Raw genomic sequence first — 25,376 nt, forward strand, 5'->3', positions numbered from 1 at the left:
CACCCTGGTGAAGTTTGCAACACCAGGAAGAATCACTTTATCCAGTTTTCAGGTAGAGACAGTCTGCACTTTAAGGAAGGAATTAAAGCACCTGAGTGCATGGATCAACTTTCCCACTGTATTTTTTCCTTTGATATTTTTTGCAGGACGCTTTCTCTGGTGGCACAAACTTGACGAGGAAGAGAGGAAGATCGATCAATCTCATCTTTTGCTCTTCATTCCTCAGTGTTATAGAACGCATGAAAACTACAGTGGATTTTCCAGTAGTTAAGACAATGGTTACAAAATCTCTTTCTAACCTTTCCCTGCAAAGGGACGAGAATGAAAGCAACTTGATTCCGGAGGTCTTAGAGACAGATTTCTTGCCTTCCTCAGAACAGGGCACGGCGGAGTTCGTGATCCGCTGCGTGATCCCGTCGCTGTACTTGCTTATTATCACAGTTGGTTTGCTGGGCAATATCACCCTAATGAAGATCTTCATCACTAACAGTGCTATGAGAAGCGTTCCTAACATTTTTATCTCTAGCCTAGCAGCCGGGGATCTGCTGCTCCTGGTGACCTGCGTGCCAGTGGATGCCTCTCGCTACTTCTTTGAAGAGTGGATGTTTGGGAAAGTGGGCTGCAAACTTATTCCCGCCATACAGCTTACCTCAGTGGGAGTTTCTGTGTTCACTCTCACGGCGCTTAGTGCAGACAGGTAAGAATGCCTGCCGTGGCACCGAGACTTTTTGATGTTATTTTTTTTGGGAGGGGTGAGGGGAGGGGAGATGAGTAGGTGAAGAAAGGAGGAAAGTAAAAATAAAGGGAAAGAAACAGGCAGAGGGAGAAAGTAAGAAAGAGAGCTAAGGGGATAGGCGGGGGGGGGGGGGGGGGGGGGGGGGGGGAGGAATGAGGAAATGGAAGGGAGAGGGGGAAGGAGTAAAGATGAAAGGAGAGACAAAGAGATAGGGGAGAGAGAGAGCCAGAGACAGAATGAGATAGAGAGAATGGGTAATTAAAACGTAATATAAACGTGAAATTTGAAAATACAGTTTAAAAATTTTATTTAAGAGATCAAAGTGCTTGAAATCATTTCTAAAATACATTTATTAGTACATCACTACCATGAGACTCTTTTATAGATAGTTTCACCACTTTGCATGGTTAAAGTTCATTTCAGGTGTCTTGTGAAAGGAGGAGAAATCTTCAAAGTGAGACTATATTTTATGTTTTAATCAATAGACTAGCTTGATAGTTCAGAATATCCCTTTAAAGTATCCCTTTCAAATATTATCAGTATTGTGCCTCTGAAGTTTTTAATTGGGCAAAGGGAAAACATTTGCACTAATACATTTCTTCTAATACATTACTATTCTTTGAAGCAATAGCAACCACTTTTATGCAGTATCCTAAGGTCCAATATTTTGGACATTTTATACTTGTTTAGTACCAGCAGTTTAAGAACATACAGTTTCCTTAAAATTGTGATGTACCAAGTTTTATTGTTTATAGACAATAGAGCAAATTAAAATTCAATCCCGTGCAAGATGCTTTCAACATATTTTACAAAAATAAATATGTTGCAGAGCAGATGCTGGGCTTCAATGATAGAAGAAAATTCCTTACTGAGAGTTCCCTATACAAATGAAATCATGAGACTAGTCCACCCCCCCCCCCCAAAAAAAAGCCCACACGATCCTTAAATGTGTGCGTATGTGTGTATGCTATATACAACTTTATGGAGACATATAGACTAGAATGTCATTTACAGCTTGAGGGTCATTTAGTCCAATTGTTTAATTTTACAGATGAGAAAAGAAGATTCAGAGATGTCATGTGATTCATAACTGATGGTATGGTATGGTGTGGTATGGTATAGACCTAGAATTAGAACCCAGATCTCTTATTCCTGTCCAGGGATATTCTCACTGTATCTTACTCTCATCCTTTCAAAGTCTTAAGTAGATAGCTAAAGGAAAAGGATGATTTTTCTTTTTCTTTTCTTTTTGTCAAGAAGGATAGGCATTATCTTCACAGCTGGATGGAAGCATGGACTGGAGACCTGTGTATGCCTTGAAATATGAATGTGGTAATTTGATAGTTTGTACTTTCAGGAACTCACTCTGTACTATGTAAATATTTTAATGTTATGTTGTGTAGGAAAGATGAAGAAAAGTTGATGTTAAAATAAGTGGATGGAAAATTGAGGTTCTTTGATGTCTTAATCCAAGTTGTTAATGAAAAACAAAGTTTGGGTTACTGAATTATCCAGATCATTGTATTAATTCCTTATTCTACTTTGTCAGTGGTGAGTTGGTCAAAGATAGCATAAGGATAAAGTGAAGTGAAGAATTAAATATCTAAGTTGAAGACTATAAGATATCATTCTAAACAAATTTAAACTTCAACGCACACTTTCATAGAGAATAGTAGAGTTGTCCGAGTTATCTGAAAACTTTATTCAATTATGTATGTTTCTTTGCTTATATAGATACAATTCATTGTTCTTTTTAATGTTCTGACAGTTTTCTTGAAGTGTGTGAAACTTAAGCTATTCCTTTTTGTGTTATTTTATAAATAAATCCATTTTTATGTTTTAAATTAAAATGATGCTATGATGATTTTGGACAAACCTCATATATGGATCTTACTGCAGCGGTTCTAGTAATTTTTATCATTTTTGATGTGATTTTTCAGAACAATCTTGAGTTTATCAAGTTGGTTTTCAAAACTGTCAGGGAAGCATAAGTAAAATTGTCCTGTCTAGGGTCAGATACTGCTTTCTATTTTCTTATCAGGTATTAACAGATAGCAGATAAGTGTAGGTGGTTTCCATATAGACTGTATTCTTAGTGAATAAGTCCCAGATAATTTTAATACCATATGAGTTTCCTTCCTTTTATTCAACTGACTTTTCAAACACCTCCCTCTGTGTTGACGTGTGCTTAGGGAATAAAATATGGTCTTAGTAGCAATCCAAGGCGAACCAATAATTCATTTCAAAATCTAAAATGATTTCAAGTTCTTTGCTATTTTTTATTATGCCTATCTTGGTTCTCCTCCTAAAGTATGAATGATTATGGGGTGATGATAGTGGTGGTGGTAGTAGTCCAAAAAATATGCTTCAATCCACACTGAGTCCATCACCTCTCTATCTGGGCTGGATAGCATTTTAAAATATGAATTCTCTGCAACTGTGGTTGGTTCCATTATGTGGATCAGACTTCCAAAGTCTTTCAAAGTTGTTTGTCTTTACAGTATTGTTGTTATTCCATAAATTGTTTTCCTGGTTCTGCTCACTTCACTTTACATTAGGCATTTGTTTTTAACTGCTTCTCATCCCCAATGCAATATAGTCTATATTTCTGTCATTTTCAAAAAATCTCATTTGTACTTTGGTTATTTGGAACTCAGAACACATTTTCTTTCTTTTCTTTTTTGCGATGGATGTAATAATCATGAGCAAAAACAGACATTTCATTATATAAAGAAGAACTAGGAAGATAATTCTTCAGAATACCCACTAGGCATCTTTTCATTGCCCTTTGAGTAACTGTAATTTTGATTCTGCTGAGATTATGGGGTCAGATGATTTGGAACCACATAGCATCACTGGAAAACTATTGTTAATATATACACCTTTGCAGCAGCGAACAGCTTGAAATCATTGAAGGCATCGTGCAACTTCCCAAATTTGATTCAGCTCATACTCCTCCTCCTATTCAGTTTCCCATCTTCACGGTCTGTCCAAGTTATCTACACCAATGGATTAATTCAACTTCAGCTTATACTTACATAGGATTTTATAGTTCATGAAGTGCTTTAAATACATTGTTTCATTCAATCCTCACTCTAATCCTGTAAATAGGTTATTGCAGATAATATCCTTGTTTTATAGGAGAAACTGTGAATAGTGCATAGTGGATAGAAAACTGTCCTTGAAACCTTGAAGGCTGGGTTCAAGTCCTGCCTGTGATATGTACTGGCTGTGTGACTTAACTTCTCACTGATTTAGGCTACTCACTAAGATTATAAGTTGTAGAAAGGGTGCTGACCTCCATTGGAAGAGAGGGTCCCTGCCTAGGAGTTCAATATGCAAATGAAATAATAGGTTTAATCTTTATCTCTATTTTACACATAAGGAAGCTGAGGCTCAGGGATATTAATTAGCTTGTCTAGGGTCACACAGCTAGTATCAAACCTGTTGGGATTCAAACTCAAGTCCTCTGCCTCCAAATCCACTCCTGTTTCCATTACTCTTATAAGTATACTTTGTCTAGAAGCTTTAATTTCACTACTTATTTTATATTTTATCTCTTATTAAATATTATATATGTATATATTATGTATATACACAGCAATAACAGAAAAAACAGAAGAGAAAGGAAGTTGTTATTGACCTGACCTATTTGATAGCAGACCAAAAAGTCACATACTGAACAGTCCAAAAATTCAATGCAGACCACATTATCTAGTCTCAGTAGCAAAATAACAAATATTTGAATACAAATTAAAGATAAAGTTGAAATAATTTTCTGGCTAATTCATATAAAAACCCTGAAATTGAATCAAGAGGGAAGTGGGCTTTTGGGTTTTTTTTTTATCAGAAAGACTCACATCTGAAAATTTCATAGTCACTGAATCACAGAAGATCCATCTGATAAATCTTAATCTTCTATGTGCATTTTACTGGGGCCATAGAGAGGCCATAAACACAGTGGCCTGTAAAGAAGGAGACAGATTATTGAAAGGCACATAAGCTGTTTACATAGCACCAAGTATAGTGGAGACTTGATAACATTCATCAATATGGATAACAAGATCACATAACTGAGGTATCAAATTTTGAGCAGATTATTTTGGCCCAGACACTCATTTGGGTCCCATATCATATTTTTTTAATATAAGGACAGAGATTGGTGGCCTAATGGGTGCTCTTATACTTGTGCCTGAGATTGTTATTTTCACTGTCTAGCACACATAACAGCTTCTTTAACATGCCTGTAAATTGATTTAGCTACAGTTGTCCTTTGAACAGACTCATATATCCCTGGAAAAGATCCATTTGGATCCAATTTTTATGAATACGGTTCACTTTATAGGTAAATATTGGGGAATATCCACACATAATTTATGGAATATTGACAAAACCCCTTTTGGCCCAAATATCTCTCTTATTATCTGTTATGATGCCTGAAACCTCACTATTAGGCTTCCCTTCCTTTGCTTCTCAAAGTCTTTTTGATCTTTAATAATTTTGAATAGAATTCACTAGCCTCTGAAGTAGATACATTTTAGAAACCCATCTGGCCATGTCAATACCCTGCTCAAGTAGCATCAGTGTCTCCTCATTTTTTTTTTTATTTCTCTCTCTCTCTCTCTCTCTTTTTCTTTTGATAAAAACCAAACTACTATTTTTGGCATTAAAGCTTTTCACAACCTGGTTCTACCCTGTTTTTCTATGCTGAGTAAATGAACATTACTACTCTTCATGTATTCTCTGCTACAACCAAACTGGTGGTCTATTTGCTGCTCTCCGTACTATGACATTCTATTTCTCATTATTATGTCTTAGCACAGTCTATTGTCCATGCTTAGAATGCATCACGTCTTCACCTTTACATCTTTGAACCTCTAGTTTCCTTCAAGGGTCAGGTCAAGTGCCACTCTTTTGAGGCAGTATTTACCCCCAAGCTGTGACTCCTCCCTATTAATCTGCAATTTTTTTTATATATCCCGCATTATTTATCTGTGAATATGTTGTATCCTTTCCCCTAGTAGAATGTAATTTCTCTGGGGTCATACATTGTCTCACTTGAATTGTATTTGTATCTCTGGCACCTAATGCTGTGCTTGATACATAGAAGGTACTTAATAAATGCTTACTGATATGATATAAACTAATTCTTTAGTATTTGATAATTAAATAAAAAACCTAAAAACAGGCATATTGAGGCAGAACATAAAAGATAAAGATTTCGTGTATAAGACTATGATGGAGAAAAAAAGAAAAGAGAGATACTTAAAGAAGACATTTAAGGGCGTCAACAACAAACTGTTTACATCACAATGTAGCCAGAGGTAACTCCCTCAATAAAGCCAAAAGCTGACATTTACATAGTACTTATAGCATATTCATATCACTATGAATTTGGTTACATTTTTTTCCATTTATTTCAACCTTGACTTCTTTCTGCACTAATAATTCTCTGGATTACCAATCCCTGTTTCTCCTGTATTTCAGATGTGGAACAATTTTTTTCTTGCCACTTACCCACTCCTAACAATAACAGTACCTCACATTTGTTGATTTACAAAGTTCTTTCCTCCCAAAAACTCTGAGAGGAACATAGCATGAGCATCGTCATCATCATCATCATCATCATCATGAAGACTATTTTGTATACAAGAGACAGTACTCTATATGTGGCAAAAAAGTGTTTATTTCAGTGCTTTAAATGTAGCAAGCTTCTTCCAAACACAAAAGGCCATTAAAAAACAATAGCACTATTCTTCTGATGATCCTCTATGACTGTGAAGCAAGGAATACCACAATCTCAGAAGAATTAAATTTGTGGGTCATACAAAGGGCAATGAAGAGGTACAAGGTGGACATGGGTAACACTTTGTGAAAGCAGAATCACACTGGGAAAGTACCATAAAAGATGTCATTAGAGAAATGTATAATCATTAAAAAAGAAAGACAAGTGGGTCATAGTGAAAACAAATACTAACTTATAGCTTTTTTTATTCTAGTGGTGTATATATAAAGTCATGAAAATTAGAGAAAAGCTTCTAGCACAGCATGTCTAGTGGCCTTCCTATAGAAGATTAATAGAACACGAGAAAGAATGTAGAGTAGGGAGAGGCATAAATGAGTGATGATCTCATCATTGGATGGAGTACTCATAGTGATAAGGTCATATCTCTCTCCAAACATTGAAGTATCTCTTATTATTCCCAGTTAAATAATCAGTGTAGTCAATCAGGTTTATCTCACATGACTTGATCTTGATAAGGCTATATTGGTTTTTAGTAATCATGGTTTTCCTGTTATCTAAGTGCCCACCAAACATTTTCTTTCCAAGAACAGATGACAAGCTCACTGTCCTAGAGTGTAGATAGATTCCACTATCTTCCTATCTTTTTTTTGAAAATCAAGATAACATTGTTCTTTTCCAGTATCATTCTCTAAGAACTTTTATAAATTACTGACCAATGGTTTGCCATTTGCTGTTGCCAATTCTTTCAGTACCTTAGGAACTATTTAAAGGAACTCACTGAAACCAAAAAGGTGATGCCTGAATACCTCCTTACTTTCTTGGGATGTCACTCTCAGCTAATAATTTTTATTCTATCCTCCCTACTTCAAAAATTTTTCTCTATGGAAGAGAAAACATAAGCCAACTAAGATACATATGTATGATATATGCATATATATGATATATGTAGTTAGTTTTTTCCCCTACGTTCTTTCTCTTCCATTTTCAATGTAGTTTCTATGTGGTACAGTGGCTAGAGTGCAAGACTTGGAGTTAGGAAGAACTGAATTCAAATTCTGCTTATGATACTTTCTGTGTGACAAGGCAAATTATTTAACCTTTCTCAGTTTTAGTTTCCTCATCTGTAAAATGGGTAATGATAATGGCAGCTACCTCAAAGGGTTGTTGTGAGGATCATATGAGATAATATATATACAGCACTTTGAAAACCTTAAAGTGTTATATAAATGCTAGTTATTGTTAATATTGCAAAAAAGTGTATTTTGCATACACTGGACCTTCTTAGGTGTTCACTATCCCATGCCAAAAGTGATAGATTCCTATGTTTTAATCTGTGATGTTAAGATTTAAGTTTTAGACACTATCTTCTTAGTCAGCTATTCATTCCCCAAATCTGCTTTTCTTTTATAAATCCTCTACTCATAATTCACAGTAGTAATGAAAATATCACCTGTTCCCCTAAGGTCTTTTGGATTTTTTAAATAGTTCTTAGTAATGCTTTTTAGATCCCTTGTAATAACATTATTTGTCACCACATGAATTGCCGGAAATAGGTAGAGGTCCACAGACTTGTTAATTCTTGGGAAGCTCTCCTTCAATTCCCAGATATCTGCCCCAGGAAAACAGACACATCTGTTGTTTGTATTAAGTCAACAAATACTTCAAATCCGACCTTGGATACTTACTAGCTTTGTGACCCTGGGCAAATCACAACCTCTGCTTCAGTTTCTTTAACAGTAAGATGGGAATAATAACACCTACTGCCCAGGATCATTGTGATGATAAAATGAGATAATATTTGTAAAGAAGTTTTCAAAGCTTAAAGAACTATACAAATGCTAGCTATTACTATCATATTAACAATCACATTTCCATTTCCTATGGAAACATTTACTTAGAACTTTTCATTCATGACTTCCTTCAAAAGAATCAGTAGTATATGAATCATTGGAATCATAGGATTTAGAGCTGAGAAGGACCTTAGAGATTATCTAATCCAGCTCATTTTAAAGATGAATAAATTTAGGCCTAGTAAATTTATGCCTAGGGTCATGCTGATGTTTAATAGTATAGAAAAAGCTGCTGATCTAGTCAGCAAAGAGCTCCTTCCCCAATAAAATAAAACAAAATTAACAAAATAACATGTAGAGAATCCCAAAGTGAAAAAGAAGATGATTACATCACTGTCATAAATGCTTCCTAATAATTGATTTTCCATAGGAAAGAATGGAAATATAATTGTTGATATGATTTAATGGGGATTTAACTGAGGACTTCCTGACTCCAGCTCCAGCTCTGCTAAGTACTGTGTCACCTAGCTTCCTCTAATAAGGAGATGTTAGTAGGCTATGGCATTGATTGTGAGTTGCATAGAAAACTTTTCCCATGTTATAAAAGTCATCACAAAGGATATGTATGACCAGAAAAGTAGGTGGGCTGGTCATGTATGCAAAGTGAGGAGTGGGAAGGGGCCAAAAAGAATTAAGAAGGGATTGGGCTGCTGCTCAGAGTGAAGGATAGTGAGAATGAATGATGGTGAAAAAAAAAACAAAGTAACTCAACTCTTAACATCTTCATGCTGAGCAGTATTAAAAAAAAGTAGTTCAATGGGAGTTAAAACTTAAGGGAGGAGATACTAGGGAACGATTAGATCTAAATCAGTTGAATTTACTCAGTTGGATGATCTAGCTATCAGGCTACAAAAGAACTGTCTAATGTGTTTTTAAAGTTTCTGGCAGTAATCTTGGAAAACAAGAAAAATACCACAGGATTGGTAAAAATGTCCCAATTTAAAAAAAATGGAAAATGATGGAGCCTTCAAACTAAAGAATATTTATCCTGACTTCAATTCAAATGCATTATTCAGGAGATGGCTTGTAAACTTTTTAGAAAGGGAAGTATTGATCACCAAGGATGAGAATGGCTTCTTTAAGTCTAACCTCAATTTCTTTCTTTCTTTTTTTGACTGATTTACTAGATTGGATTGTTATGAGAATTCATTCTATATGTTGTATACTTGATTTTAGCCAACATTTGACACTGTTATGCTGTCCTTGTGTACAATTTGGATAGATGTGAGCTATATAATAGTAAAGTTAATATATAATTAACATTGTTATAGTAAATTTAGAACCACTTGACTGACTTGGCATTGGAAGGAGTTATTATTGATTTGCTGTCAACTTAAAGGATATCCTTTGGTAGAATGCCTCATGGCTCTGACTTGGACATCTGTTGTTCATTTTTATCAATGACTTGGATGAAACTTTAAAAAATCTAACTTTGTTAAATTTTGAGATGACATGAAACTAATAGTGGGTAGCTAACATCTTAGATGAGAGGATTAGGATTCAAAAGGTTTTCAAAGGCTAGAGTGTTCTAAAAAGATGAAATTTAATAGTGGAGTTTAAAATTCTACACTAGCTTTCAAAAACAAACCAATTGAAGGAACTTTGGCTAAACAACAATTTGTATGGAAAGGATTTTAATTTTTTAATGAAATGCAAAATCAATATGAGTTATCAATGTAGCAAGGTTGCTCCCCCCCCCAAAAAAACCCAAACTAATGAAATCCTAGTCTGCAGTAACATTCTTTGCCCTCAAGAGTCTTACATGCCAAAAGGGGAAGACAATACATAAAATGAAGCTGGAAAAGGGGTGGATAAGCATTCCACACATGGTTCAGAAATATCTGGGAAATGATGTGGAAGCTGGTTCCCAGAAATATAAGGTGAAAGCTCACCTGTCAGAATTGAGGGACTTTGCAGCAATATCCAAGGTTGTGGTGAAGGTTTAAAGATGATGGCAAAAATGTAGACAGCATGGTGGGGAGATGATTAGAAAGTGGTGTGGAAGCCTGGTTCCCAGTAAGATAAGGTGAAATCTCATTAATGAGATCAGATATTATCCTGCTTTCTTCTGTCCAGATCAGATCTGTCAAGGGTATTGAGGTCAGTTCTAGGTCTCATATTTTATGAATCACTTTGACAAATAGGTCCACAGGAAAGGATCAAGAGTCTTGAGAATAGGCTATATAAGGACTGGCTGAAGGACTCGGGAGTGTTTAGTAGTATAGGTGTGCTGTAAATTTCTAACAATGAAAGATATTCACAAATAGAGTGGGCTGTCTTGAGTGGAAATACTGTAATATTACCTGACATTTATATTAATGTTTGGAAAGTACTTTGCATATATAGCTGTCTGATATTGGAGATATTCAAGTGGAAGCTAGATGACTAGTGTCCAGGGGTATTATAAATATTTTTCTTAAAATACTGGTTTTAGAAGATGAACAGTAAAGTTCCTTCCAAATCCAAGATAATGTGATTCTAAGGTCCTGTGAAATTCTAATATTCTATGAAATCCTGTGAAGCTCTGATTTGCTGATAGAGGCCACCAACAGAAAAGAAGGAACTGAGAAAAGGAGAGGTCCTGTTGATTTTGACCTTCCCAATTTTGAACAATTTTTCATAAGCTGTTAGGAAGTTTGGCTTGCCATTCAGGTCATTCTTCTACTGTAGGATTTCATCACACTTAAATGACTACAATCAGACCCAAAGAAAGAAGTTCTACTTCCTCTCTCATTAATTTCATTCCTTATTTTCAGGAAATTCTTCCAATTGCAAAATGAAAAGTTCTTAGGTTGAAGCTTAATCCTCTTCTCTCTTACTAAATCCTCCAGAAGCAGGAAAAAGTGTTTTGTAACTAGTAAATACTATATAAAGTATAAGTGATTACTGGTCTAAGTTGTATGTTCCTTATGTTAGATAACTTTTGTGAGACTTCAAAGTAGAAAGATGTAAGATATATAGAATTTAAAGTCTTCAGTGTGTATTCAGGCTTCTATCTATTATTTAGTTTGTCAAAATAGAGGCAAAGATGGTCTCAACATTTCAACTCTGTTGCCCACGTCAAACACATGAACATACACAGTCAAAATGAGGACTTGGAGTCAAAGGGTGATGTTATGACAGGATGTTAAAGGAGATATTTTTGGACTTGTGGAAGTTTTTTTTTCTCTCAAATTATACTGACTACACATGGGGATGGCCCTGTGTTAAATGATATTATTATTTGGTTCTCTAAATCAATCAATAATTTTATCAACAATCATGTATTAAATAGCCACAATGTGTGAGGCTCTAAAGATACAAAGATAAAAATGAAACAGTTCCTACCCTCTAGGAGCTTACATTATATTGAATAAGAATATATGTGCATATAAAAATGTATAGAAAAAACACATACAAAATGAATTAAAGATAATTTTGTGGGGAAGGCAGTAGCATCTGGGAAGACCAGAGAAAACCTTATGTAGGAAATTACATTTGAGCTGAGATTTGAGGGAAGCTAGGGATTCTAACTGGCAGAGATAGGAGGAAGTGTATTCCAGGTATGGGCAACAGGCAGCCTGTGAAAAACTATGGAGATGGAATACCTAGAATAGGGAACAGAGGAATGTTGTGTGGGAAGGGATTTCATACAAGACCAGTCATGGATGGGATGGGAACACAGCAGTGATTACTTGTGGGTGGCAGAAGACATCATATGGATTCTAGGCAAAGGTTGGCATACCTAGAACATAAGAACTGAGCTAAGTGTGAGGGCTATTGGTTAATAAAGACAGCTTTTGCTTTCTTCACAATTTGCTCAATTTTAACCCTACTGTAAGACAAATATATGAAGATTTCACATGCAGAGACAATGCAGCAGCCTTTGAGAAATTCCTAAAAATAGAGGCTATTTAAGTCCATTTTTTAAGATCCTAAAAGAGAATTGAAAGAAAAATAAAATAAAAAATGTTTCTCATTGTTATTCAAGACATTCATACATATTACAAATTTAAATGTATAATATTAAATTGAAAACTAAGTGATCATATACAAGTTATCATATGGTAAGTCAAGAGCAGAATAATTTTTTTAAATTACAAGATATTTTCTATTTTAAGAAATGTGGGTGGATTGAGCCCTTGTTCTAAGCAAGTTGAAAAACTCTATTATTACTTAAAGAAAAATCAGCTTTGGCTTGTTGAAATGACCTATGAGGAGTATCTCACCATTCAAGAACCTCACATTCTCTAAGTAAAAAATGGCATCTTTGATTTCTTGCCTTCATAAATAAATGTAACCATTTTCAGTAATCAAAACCAACAGGCATGAAATTCACTCAAAACTAACTCTTTCTTCAGAATCCCTATTTCTATGAAACATTTTCCAGGCACAGAAGTGCCCTCAGGACCATTTTCATAGATGAGACATTCAAACAATTCCAAATAACTGCCAGGAACTGTCAGTTCTACTCCCTTTAGTAAATAAAAATAACCTTTCAGAAGTCAGTTATTTGCTTACTCCATGTTCTACACTCAACATGTGACAGTTCTAAGGCTCTATTTATTTTTTGCCAGTGATATTTGTTGGAATATCCTAATTTGATTCCTTTCACTATTAACACAAATAATGTTTCCTGGAGTGGTGCTGGGAGGGGGGGCGGGGAGATGATCTCCATTCCTGAAGACTACTAATCAAATTTTAGGAAAAAGCTCAAAGTTATTGGCTTCCTAAAGGAAACAGATAAATTGCTTTCATTGTACCTGTCAGAATGATGTCAAACAATTTGTGGAAAAACAGCTGGTCTCTACAACACAAAATTAAAATGAATGGAGGCCTGGACAATTGATCTAAGTTGAGGGTTTGCCCATTGCATGGATGACATCCTCTCTTTAAATAATCAATCATGTTAAGCTTGGGGCAGGTATTTAAATAGGAATAATGAAGAACCACATGCTCAGAGTTAGATCTTGAATATTTCCATCTTAAGGATACTAATGATAATAAATAATGATATTGATGATGACAAGCATTTTTATAGGATCTATGGTAACAACATATTTTATAAATATTAAGTCATTTGATCACAAGAAGCATGCAATAATTCTTATTTTACAGATAAGGAATCTGAGGCTCAGAGTATGCCAGAGCTGAAAGAGCATAGAACTTGGAGCCTGAAGACGAGAGTTCAAGTCTTGATTCCTTCTGTCACTTACTAGCTGAGTGACCTTAAGCAAGTCACCTTATCTTTCTGGGTTTATTTCATAATCTGAAATATTGGGTTTGGGGTATGGTATATATGAATCTCTTCCAGTGCAAATATTCTGTGATTCTGTAAGCATTGTGCTCCAAGTACCTTTGACAGAATGAATATCATATTCCTAGCTTCAGTCTTTTCTTCAAAGCTGTCACCAGAGAGGGCAGGCATCTCATTTATTTGAAGTAGGTTTATGTACAGCTGATCTCAGATAAAGATGGTTCAAGGAAAAATAAAATGAGTTTTTTCCCCATTTGGAAATCCACTCTCCTTTCCCCACTAAAAAACCACCACCAGCAACAACTGTAATGACATTGCTTCTGCTATTTTGCACTATCAATTATTTGTTCCAGACAAGTTGGTGTCTTCTACTCTAATTAGAAATCAGTGCTTAAACCATTCTTCTTGCCCAGTATGAACTTGATTCTCTCTACCAATCCAAGGCCCTCCCACCCTTTGGTTTCTTTGGATTCAAACCTATAACTCAGTGGGCTTCAGATGACTGGAATGTATAGAAGACAGGGGAAGTTTGGGGTGGTGTCTTGAATGAGGATGTGGCAATTATCTCTGGACTCACAAAATTATTACCAACTAAAGCTACTTCTTGTGTCATGAACCAAATAACCATTAGTTGAAGTCTTTTCTTCTACTTCTTGTTTTCCTGACCTTTTTGTGGGAAGGATACATTGTCCTTGACCTTAGACCACATTTTCCTCTTCCAGGCTCTGTTGCCAGATTTTTGACTTTGTCCTTTGTCCTGGCTTATTGGTTGTTCAGTTGATCCTAAGGAGAGAATTACGTTTGGCAAATCCAATAAAATTCAACAAACATTATTAAGTGCCTAGTATTTATAAGGTGCTGTGCTGGGCAGAGGGAATAGAAAATAAATATTAAAAAAAATCCTTGCTCTCAGGGTGAAACAATATGAGTAGTGGATAGAGAGTTAGACTTGGGTTCAGGAAAACTAGCTACATGACTCTTTATAAGTCAGACAGTCAATTAATATTTTTAAGCTTTTATTGCGTGCCAGGCACTGTGCTAAATCCTGGCGATACAAAGAAAGGCAAAAGAAATTCTCTTCTCTCAAGGAGTTTATAATCTAATGGGGGAGATAGTATGTAATCAACTATGTACAAATAAAATATGTGCAGGAAAAATATAGATAATCAATAAAGAGCTGAATAACATTAAGGGAAAATGGGAAAAATTTTTGTAAGAGGTAGGGTTTTTAGCTGGGAATTGAAGGAATTGAGGGAAACCAGGAAGCAGAAATGAGAAGGGAAATAATTCCAGGCATGGAGGATAGTCAGTGAAAATGCCCAGAGTTTGGAGATGGAGAATCTTGGGCAAGGAATAGCATAAAGCCAGTGTCTGGATCACAGTGTATCTGGGAGGGAGTAAAGTGTAAGAAGACTGGAAATGTCAAGTTTTGAACAGCTTTGAATACCAATAAGACTATTTTGTATTTGATAATGGAATTGAAAGAGTCATTTAACCTCTCCGAGTCTCAGTTTCCTCACTTACAAAATGGGAATACTAGTGTCATAAGAGAGTTTCTGGTTTAACTTTTATTGAAGGTGAAGTTTTGGGAGAACAAAACTTACTCCATTTTGTTCTGTAGTCTTCATTTTGTTGTGTATGACCTCTGCATGAATTGCAAGACCAATACAGCAGCTGATTCCCCTTCAGTGTCTTCTCTGCTTCTCCAATGGATGCAAAAAACAAATAAACCATCAATTACTGAGAGATAGAGAGACAGAGAGACAGAGAGAGACAGAGAGAGAGAGAGAGGAGGATTTAGTCTTTGGAATGTCTTCTTCTCTTATCTAACCTGATAGGTAGTTCCCTTTGATTTAATGGAACTAGCTATACTAAGAAGATAGTATCTTTTCTATCTTGTGTAGCTCACAATATACACTCTCCTAAACAAGCACACTTTTTTCTTTGTATAACTAGCTGCAGTGTAAAGAGCAGTCATCCTTTTGTTTGCTTCTTTGTTTGGTGTAATGTATAAATATTGCTAGCTGAATTGTGAATAGTATACATTCCCATCAACTGCTGGTGGGGTATGTTGCACTTTAAGCATATAAAAACATCTGTTTCTATGATTGGTTCTATCTTATTGGCATTAATTAGATGAACTGATGAGGAAATTCATGCAACACTACTTCAATGAGTTATTGTGAGGAACAAATGACATAATATGTAAAAAACCTTTGTAAACTTTAATTTGAGCTCCTACTATTATTATTAGAAAGCAATTTTGCAGAGCAATTAGTAAATGTAGTCCCTTTCTCAACACTGAAAGTCAGGAAATACAATATTTTGCTAAGTCCTCTCTTCCACTAGGTTTTCTCTACTATTTCCAGCCCACATTTCTTCTTTTTTATGAATTTCCATGAGAGGCAGTATGTCTAACAGAGTGGTCTTGTACTCAGGAAGCCTTGTGGGAGTTCATGTCCTACCTCTCACATATTTTGTGACCATTAGCATATCAAATAACCTCTCAGTGCCTGGCAACTCTTGAAAGCCATAATCAATCAATTAACAAACCTTTATTAAGCACTTACTACATGCCTAAATTCTGGTGATATAAAAGGAGGCAAAAGTTAACCCGCGATCTCAAGAAGCTCACAACTTAAAGTTAGAGGTGAATTGGGTGAATTCCTTGGGCTGATGAAATCGTAAATTCAGACCAATGCCCTTCCCTATCCCCATCCCCACCAAAATTAAAAACAATAAGTCTTGAATTATCTATTAGGAATGGCGTGGGAATGGAATATTCTGGAGAAACATCTTGGTATAGTGGATAGAGAGCTAACTTTGAAGCCAGGACAACCTACTTTTAAGTAATTTGTTGACTGTTTCAGTGTTTTGGTCAGTCTCTAGGCCTCTAAATTTCAGAGAAAGTACCAATCTACATTAGTAGAAGTAGTCTCCCCACTCATAAGTTCCTTATGAAGATAAAATCAGTAGTTCCATCCCTTTCTGTCAAGGTCCTCTGAGGAACCACATAAAGTATAGCTTTGTGGAACAAGCTAACTTTAGGGGATCTGCTTATGGTTTCCTTGATAGAGGAAGCTTCCTTTTCTACCAATGCAAGTGGGCAATTATTATGCCACTTAGAAAAGTTAAAATACTGATGTTAGTTAACATTCTAATATCTAAAAAACTTGAAAATTGCTAAGAAGAAACAAACAAATAAAAAAACCCAACAACTGTTTCTTCTTGAAACACTTTTTGAAATATTTTGTATTTTAATCTGACATAAAGTGATGACAGTACCAGTATCTATAGTAGAGAATACTTATGGTCTTTCCCAGAAGTTTTGAAAGTCAGTGTGATGTGATGTGAAAGCATGTGATGCATATATAATTCAAGATAGAAAATGCCGGGTTCTAATTCAGGGGAATGTGGAGATGAATGTAGTGAGATGATTTTTCAAGCAGAAAGGAATTTAGGAGATGAGATAATTTTCATTAACTTTTAAAAATTATGATTAAATCAATTTATGATATGTTCATACCAGAGATGGCAGACAAGATTCAATAAAAGAATTATTAAATTTCAATGCATCAATTACATTTCTACTTACCTTTTTTCTTTTCCATTATTTTGTTTCTCATTTGTTAAAATTTGAACTAATTTACTAAGTTTATTTGCATGAATGAAAACAGCCCTCATGCACATAGCAGACTATGTTATTATCTACATATGAAACAGTTTGGAGACCATCATTATTTATGTATTTTTTTCCTCCAATGTTTGAAGGAAACTTGATTGATTATATCCATTTTCATTTGTATTATATTCCTTCAGGTTAAAAAAATACTTTCACAGAGATGTATAGGTAAAAATACTGTTCAGATTATAAAACAGAGTTGCATTGCCATCCTTGGATTGATTCTCTGATAAATTGTCTGTTCTCAGATTTGTCTTCTGACATTTTTGAATTCATATAATGATACTTACATAGAACATCACTCAGCTCTCCCCTTTAAGCCCAAGAAAATTTAAGCTGTGGGTTCTCCTGGTTTTAGAGGAACAAAGATTCCTATGGCCTCTCCCATTATCTTCTATTACAGCTGGATTTGTGTCCTGCAAAAGCACAACATGCAATGGTCCCATGATATATTCTCAATAACAGCATCATTGGGTTCAAAGGTATTATTATTTTGGTAATTTTTGCACAGTAGTGACAGGAATTCTCTTATGAAATTACTCTACTGCTACATCATGTAAGGAAAAAGTAGGAATTGGGATCACTATACAATTAACCATTGTCTGCAAAATATAGGGGCTGGACTAAATGAAAATGAAGGTCTATTTAAGGTCTAAAACACTATCATTTTAATATATCAGGTGCATTGGTAAAATCAGTAGTCTCCAGAGCAGGGGCTAGGACCTTCTAGGGAAGTTGTGGCTTGACCCCAAGGGGATATGTGATCAACCAATCAGAGGATGGGAAGATGAATAAGTTTTCCACCCTAGTTAATCTTGAGGCTTTTATCCAACACAAAGATATTTATCTACTCTTCACCATTATGGCCCAATACTTTCCCAGATCACTCCTTTCCTGCTGCTGTGCAAGCTGCTAACCTCTGAGGCAGTTATAACCTAATCCCTACTTAAGCACATATAGTGGCATTTTCGCTGGTGCCATTGACATCCCCCACTCTTTATTTTTACCCTAGCCAATCTATATACCAGAAGAAAAAAAAAACCACACTGTTAAGAGTTCATGATCAAAAAAGTTCGGAAACCACTGGCATAGAAAACAGAGTAGAAAGCTAGGTCTTGATTACACTTGATAATATGGAAACAGGAAGAACATGGATCTGAGATTAATTCCAGATTTTTCTTTAAATCAATAGTTTGAACCTTTATTACTGAATTTTTCTCAACTACAGCTTCAAATAGTTTTGAAGTACAGCAAAGTTTCCATGATCTGTTTACAATATTTAATTTCAAAGTATGCTTTCAATTTCTTATTTACACAATAAAGCAGGTGATAAAGTCCTTCATTAACATCTTTTATTTATTTTAGTTCCGTTATTCATTGTAAAGGAGGCATTTAACTCACTTAACTGTCTCTCACTCTCTGGTCACAAAATGAAACATAGCAAATTAAGGCAGAAAAGGGGCAATACTACTTAAGTTGGTTCAAAGAAAGGATGCTAGCTCCTGGAAGAAGTAAAGACATTTTTCTTCCCTGTGGAAATCAGGGGAGAGTTCTGAGCACAGTATAATCACATTTTTACATGTCAGAATCCAATGACTTAATGATTTAAGAAATATTATGAATTTCCAGGACATTGCTGTTTTTCATTTGTGTCCAACTATTTGTGACCCCCATTTGGGGTTTTCTTCACATAGATACTAGAGTAGTTTGTCATTTTCTTTTCTAGCTCATTTTAAAGATGAGGAAACTGAAGCAAAAAGACTTAAGTAACTTGTTCAGGATGACACAGCTAGTGTCTGAGGTTAGACTGGAACTCATGAAGATGTGTCTTCCTGACTTCAGGCTCGGGACTCTATGTCACCTAGCTGCTGCTCTAGAATATTAGACATAGCCAAATGCAAATACCAAAATATGCTAAGGCATCTAGATGGCATATTGGATAGAGTTCTAGACTTGGACTCAAACTCAGAAAGATTTGAGTTCAAATCCTGCCACTGACACTAGCTATAAGACTATAGGCAAGTCACTTGCCTCTGACAGCCTCAGTTTATTCATCTGTAAAATGGGTATAATGATAGAACCTTCTGATGATCAAATTAGATAATATATGTAAAGTGCTTTATAAACTTTAAAGTGTTACATAGATGTGAACTACTATTATATATTAACAGTTCTTGAATTCCTGCAATTTTTTTATTATCTGCACTATTCTGCTCCTTCATTTAGTGTGCTTAATTAACAGTTGAATCTGGAACTTGTAACTCATGTCTAATCTCTGGCCTACCTTACTAACAAATAGTGAAAATGACCTAAGGGTAGAAAAATGAGGAGTGAAAGACTTAGACAATTTACAAGCTGGAAGTAGAGTGTTGGCTTCTCTTACATGTGTTGGAAGAAATTTGAAAAATAAAATAAAAATTTGTTTTCTTTCTAGATATAAAGCCATTGTGAATCCTATGGATATCCAGACATCAGGTGCAGTCCTGTGGACCTGTATGAAAGCTATTGGCATATGGGTAATTTCTGTTCTGTTAGCAGTTCCTGAAGCAGTATTCTCTGAAGTGGCCCACATCAGTAGCATGGATAATGGCAGCTTCACAGCATGTATGCCATACCCACAGACTGATGAGCTACATCCAAAGATCCACTCAGTGATGATTTTCTTGGTCTATTTCCTCATTCCTCTTGTTATCATAAGTATTTATTATTATCATATTGCAAAAACATTAATCAAAAGTGCACACAACATCCCTGGAGAATACAATGAGCATTCTAAAAAGCAGGTAAGAAATGGGTGGGAATAAGTACTATACACTAGTCATTGTTTTTCATTTTACCCAGGAAGCTCAGGAAACTGTGAGTGAATGAATGAAAAAGCATTTATTAAGTAATTACTATATTCAAAGCATTGTGCTAAGCACTGGAGATATAAAGAGAAAAGTAGAGAGAGTCTCTGTTCTCAAGGAGCTCACAATCTAAAGGGGGAGGGGAGAGGTAGAATATACATATAAGAGACTTATATGTCTCTTGTAAGTCAGATGTAAGGGTTCAATTGTTCTTATGAAGAAAAAGCAGAATAGCATTAGAGCCTTTTTTTGCTGTCAGGACCAAGCTAGTATATAGATGGATTATATATTTACACAATGTGGTGTGATTTGAAGTGCTCTTAGAAGGTCTTACCTCCCTCTAACCCCCAATGTATGGCCCACAATCCTGTCATAAGGTTTAAAATTCTACTATTAGAAATTGATTTCTCAGGACTAATGTCTTCTTTTCATTTGTAAATGTCTCCATGACATTTGGTGACATAATGCCTTAGTTTAATCAGATTTTTTTTTTCTCAGAGCAGCTATCTGAAATTCAGGTAGGGAATTAGAATTTTGTTGAAGAATAAAGGATGGGAAAAGAGAGTTAATTTTAGAGCATTGACAATGCCTGGGGAAGGAGACACTGGTTGTTGCAAGGCAGCCTGAAGGTAGTATGAAAGTGCAGGACACCAAGGAGAAGTGGGTGCCAGGAGGTGGAAAGGAGCTGAAGGTGATTATTGACTACTGTGCATTTTGCTGACAGTAAAAATTTTTTCAAAGTAAATCTCCAAATTCACCACTAAGATCATTACCAATAGGAACCAATCATATTGATTAAAAAAAAAAGGAACCTAAATACTACTACTGGAAACCAGGGCTTTAAAGTGCAACCTTGTGTTTAAACCTGGAGAGAGAAATCCTCTATTGGTTTTCATAGGTTGGGACAAATTATCTCTGCTTGTTCCTTGGTTGAGAGGAGAAGAATTGAGTTGATTTAGATTATATGATAATGAGTCTCATAACTTCCTTTGAATTAGATAGAATAAAAATAAATAAAAGAAATACAGATCAGGGTTCTGGGCTCTACTGAAATAATATTATCAAAAAATGGTTTCTCCAGTAGATTTTTTTTTTTTTGGTGAGGCAATCAGGGTTAAGTGACTTGCCTAGGATCACACAGCTAGTAAGTGTCAAGTGTTTGAGGCCAGATTTGAACTATGGTCCTCCTGACTCCAAGGCTGGAGCTCTATCCACTGTGCCACCTAGCTGCCCCAGATTCTTTCGAGTAGCGGTTTTAATCACAACTTTTTATGCTGGGTCTCAATAATATTCTTTTTCTGATTGAAAAGTGAACATTTCATTTGAGACAATTATATAATTGCTTTTTAAGCATCTGGGTATTTGGTACTATAAAAGCAAAGTATACAGCTGAATTGTATTTTTTCAACCAGATCTGGCATAGTGGGAAAATTGCCATTAACTAACTTTTTCCTCTATGACACTAAATGACATTGATATAACACTTTTTAAATAATAATTCTGAGGCACAATGTATTTAATTGACTTGCCTAGGACCATATATCTAGTGTTAGAGCTGAGACTTGAACCCAGTATTTATCCTTTATTTTATTGCCTCTTTCTTTGCTTCATAGTCTCATGGTTGCCCCAGTAGAGGAAAATTTGTCTTTTATACCACAATGGCAATTTAGATGAGCATTTTGCAAACTCTTGACAACAAAACTAAAAACTCACTGGCTTCAAATTGTGTATCCTCCAAACAGGGTATTCTATATGGAGCTTCCGTGCTCATAGAACTTCTTTCCTAACCTAGGCAATTCTTCTCTTCGGTGCCCAGGAAGATATACAACTAGCAATGTCAAAGTCGGAGAATGTGTATTTGCCAACCAAATCAGTTGACTAGTAAGAAAATATTTCTTGAGAACCTGCTGTGTCAAGGCATCATGTTAGAGTCTGGGAAAAACAAAGACATTGGAGACATGATTTCTGTCCAAAGAATATTACAATATACCTGGGAAGATAAGATATAGATGCAGATATTACCTATCAACAAATTAGGGTATTCAACTAGACCATCGTTCTTCTAACATTCTATAATATTATTACTTTATTCTGTAGACAACAAAAATTCAGGAGAAGGAGGTCAGTATGGAACAGGGGACATTTGGACTTTACCCTATAGTTAATTGATTTTTTTAAGGTAGCAAATTTTTTTTTATTTCTTAAAATGATTTATCAAAAAATTGAAAACCCAAATTACCATCTGCTAAATCATTCCAAGCCAAATGAAGTTGTTTAGAGAAAGCAACATGAGTGTAAAGGTAAAAGCCCCATAGGTTTCTTTGGGAGAAAGAGGGTTTAGCATGTTATAGATCTTGAGTAATCTTCCAGGGAAGTAGTGTGGAATGAATGTTGGGCATCACTGCACCATAAGGCATGGTTGTATCAGCCAAGAGCTCATGAAGTTCCTGGTCATTTTAAATGTCTTGTTGGATATGGCTGGACTGAGTAGTAGTTGGGGCTTTTCTGTTTGTCTTAAGTAGAACTACCAGATATTTCTAGTAACTCTACTTTCAGATATTAAATCATAGCAGCCAGAGAGATAGGGGTTGAAATTGAAGTAGCAATTTCTGAGCAGAAGACTGGTGAGATAGAGTTGGTATTTTTGGAATATTAACTTGGATCAGAAGTACTGTTTTCTGTAAATCCTGATATAATTTGTTACTGAAATGGGCATCAAAAGCACAGTTTAAAAATTGGCATCTTCAACTGGAAGGAAACATGATATAGAAAATAGTAAGCTGGTCTTGGAATCAGGAAAATATATTTAAATCCTCTTCCTGACATAAACTTGGGCAAGTCATTTTGACCTTTCAGTGCTAGATAACTCTCTAAGAGGATATTAGCAGTAGTTGCCAATATGTACAGGGGACCATCTTCCCTGGATTTCCCTACACCAATAAAGTCACAGATCTGAACATAGTCCACATATTCCACTAGGAACTCAAGGAAAAGTCTTGCTTGGTACCAGTACCTTTTCTCAATTTGCTACACAGCTCTTATTCTGAAATATATTTTAAAATTTTAAGACAGATATAATCAAACTGTCAGAAACTGGGTGGTAGAAAATGATTTAGAGATAAAACAAAAGAACAGAAATTCTCCCCACTCTCTCTCCCAAGAGAAAGTTTTTGGAAACTTTCCACAAAATAATTACCTTCAAAATGCATGCTACAGTGAAATGAAAGGAAACTCATTTTGATTTTTTTTTTTTGAGATTTAAAAAATTATTTTTAAACCATTTTAAAGTTGTGAAATACTTGACAGTTTTCACAGGTCAACAATATATGTATACAGGCAGCAAACTTGAAATAAATAGATCACAGATCATTGATTTAGGGCTAGAAGAGACTTTAGAGGTCATTTAATTCAACACTTTCATTTTACCTGTGAGGAACACAGAGAGATTACATGAATTGCTTAAAGTCACTCAGGCAGTAAGTGGTAGAGCCTGGATTTGATCTCTTGTTCTATGGCTCTAAGTTCAGCGTTCTTTGTACAGCATTGTGCCTTGTGACTATGGGCAAGTTACTTGAGCTCTTTGAGATTCGGATTCCTCATCTCTAAAACCGAGATACTAATGCTTGCATCTCAAAGGATTCTTGGGAGGAAAGAGCTCTGTAAACTCTAAAGGGCTCCGTCAATATATAGTATTATTAGATGTCTGTTTGGAAAGGTGAGGGTTAAAAAAACATCTCTACTTTAAAAGCTTCTTATATTTTACCTATTCAGACTACTCTGGTGTCTGAAATATGCCCAAGTTTGTTTAGTTTTCAAGCTTCATTAATTGGGTGGATTTAACATAAACAGAGATAATTTGTGTTAATAGTTGGAAGCTCAGAAAAAGAAAAATAGTTAAACACAAGGGAGCTTTGAAAGATTGTGGATTGGAAATGTAAAGGCTTAGGTATTTTCTTGTGATTCATCATCTCAGTGTATGTAAACTGTCAAATATAAGTGGTAAAGGCAATGCTAAGTGCCATTAAGCTAAGAGATTTCACACCAGTGCCTGAAGCCACTTTGATGAAGGGAAGTCATTGTTTTGCTGATGTAATTTGGATGCATTGTTATATCAAGGTCCACTTCACTCATATCAATGATTGTAATGTTGGAGAGTGGCTTGATTTGATTCTGCTCATCTGCATGATTATTTCTCTTCTATTTTCAGATGGAAACACGAAAACGCCTGGCTAAAATTGTCCTGGTCTTTGTGGGCTGCTTTGTGCTCTGTTGGTTTCCAAATCATGTTCTCTACATGTATCGATCTTTTAACTACAAAGAAATTGACCCATCCCTTGGCCACATGATCATCACCTTAGTGGCCCGGGTGTTGAGCTTCTGCAACTCTTGTGTCAATCCATTTGCTCTTTACCTGCTCAGTGAGAGCTTCAGGAGACATTTCAACAGTCAGCTTTGTTGTGGGAGGAGGGCCTATAGGGAGAGATCTACCAGTTACCTGCTTAGTTCCTCTGCTGTGCGAATGACTTCTCTGAAAAGCAATGCTAAGAACACAGTGACCAATTCTGCCTTCCTGAATGGGCACAGCATGAAGCAGGAAATGAATCTGTGATTCCAGTCATTTGACTCACTATCTTGAAAGAATACACTCTCTTTATATCCTTGCTGAGCTGAGCAGGATTAAACAATCCCTTCCTTCTTCCTGTGTTCTTTCAGCTAGTTCGTTAGAGGATTGATCACTGTTGACTCAGAGAAGGCAAGACAAACAAGACAAGTGTTTTTCTTTGAATGGGTCTTTTAGTTACATTCGACACATGGATTGCCCACATAGAGAAAGACTGAAGAGTAGTCTAAAACATCTTCTGTGCTCTCAATCTGCACCTCCCCTCCAAAAAAAATCATCCCAGCTTGATATAACACAGTATTACAAACTGTAAGATTTAAGCTACTGCTATACCTGACTGCAGAATATTTTCCTTAGAAGTGTTTTTCTTGGAAATATAACATGAATTTCTATGTTTCTTAAGATATTCCATAAGGGGTTGCATGATACTGAGATTTAGTTTTTTCAGAGACTTTTCCTTTCTGGTATAGGCTACATTTACAGATGTTTACTTGGGGGACTTGTACAAATGGTGCCAATACATGCACAAAAATTTGGACCCAAATTCTAAGTGGTCACAATAGCTATTGAAAATTCAGTCAATATGTCAATATGTCATTCCTGAACTTCAGAACTTTGGCTTCTAAGATGAAATATGTTTTTTTTAACATAGTTAAAAC

At 35.5% G+C, this 25,376-nt stretch overlaps 1 protein-coding gene across 1 annotated transcript; it reads left to right on the top strand.

Moving 5' to 3' along the window:
* Positions 1-239: 239 nt before the first annotated feature.
* NMBR (neuromedin B receptor) lies at positions 240-24,705 on the top strand. Its single transcript, XM_027850613.1, has 3 exons — positions 240-697; positions 19,685-20,033; positions 24,304-24,705. The coding sequence occupies exons 1-3, from the start codon at positions 240-242 to the stop codon at positions 24,703-24,705; spliced, it is 1,209 nt and encodes a 402-aa protein (XP_027706414.1).
* Positions 24,706-25,376: the final 671 nt, after the last annotated feature.

The sequence above is a fragment of the Vombatus ursinus genome, unplaced genomic scaffold (genome assembly GCF_900497805.2).
Source record: "Vombatus ursinus unplaced genomic scaffold, bare-nosed wombat genome assembly UNPS02009132.1, whole genome shotgun sequence".
NCBI classification, from domain to species: domain Eukaryota; kingdom Metazoa; phylum Chordata; class Mammalia; order Diprotodontia; family Vombatidae; genus Vombatus; species Vombatus ursinus.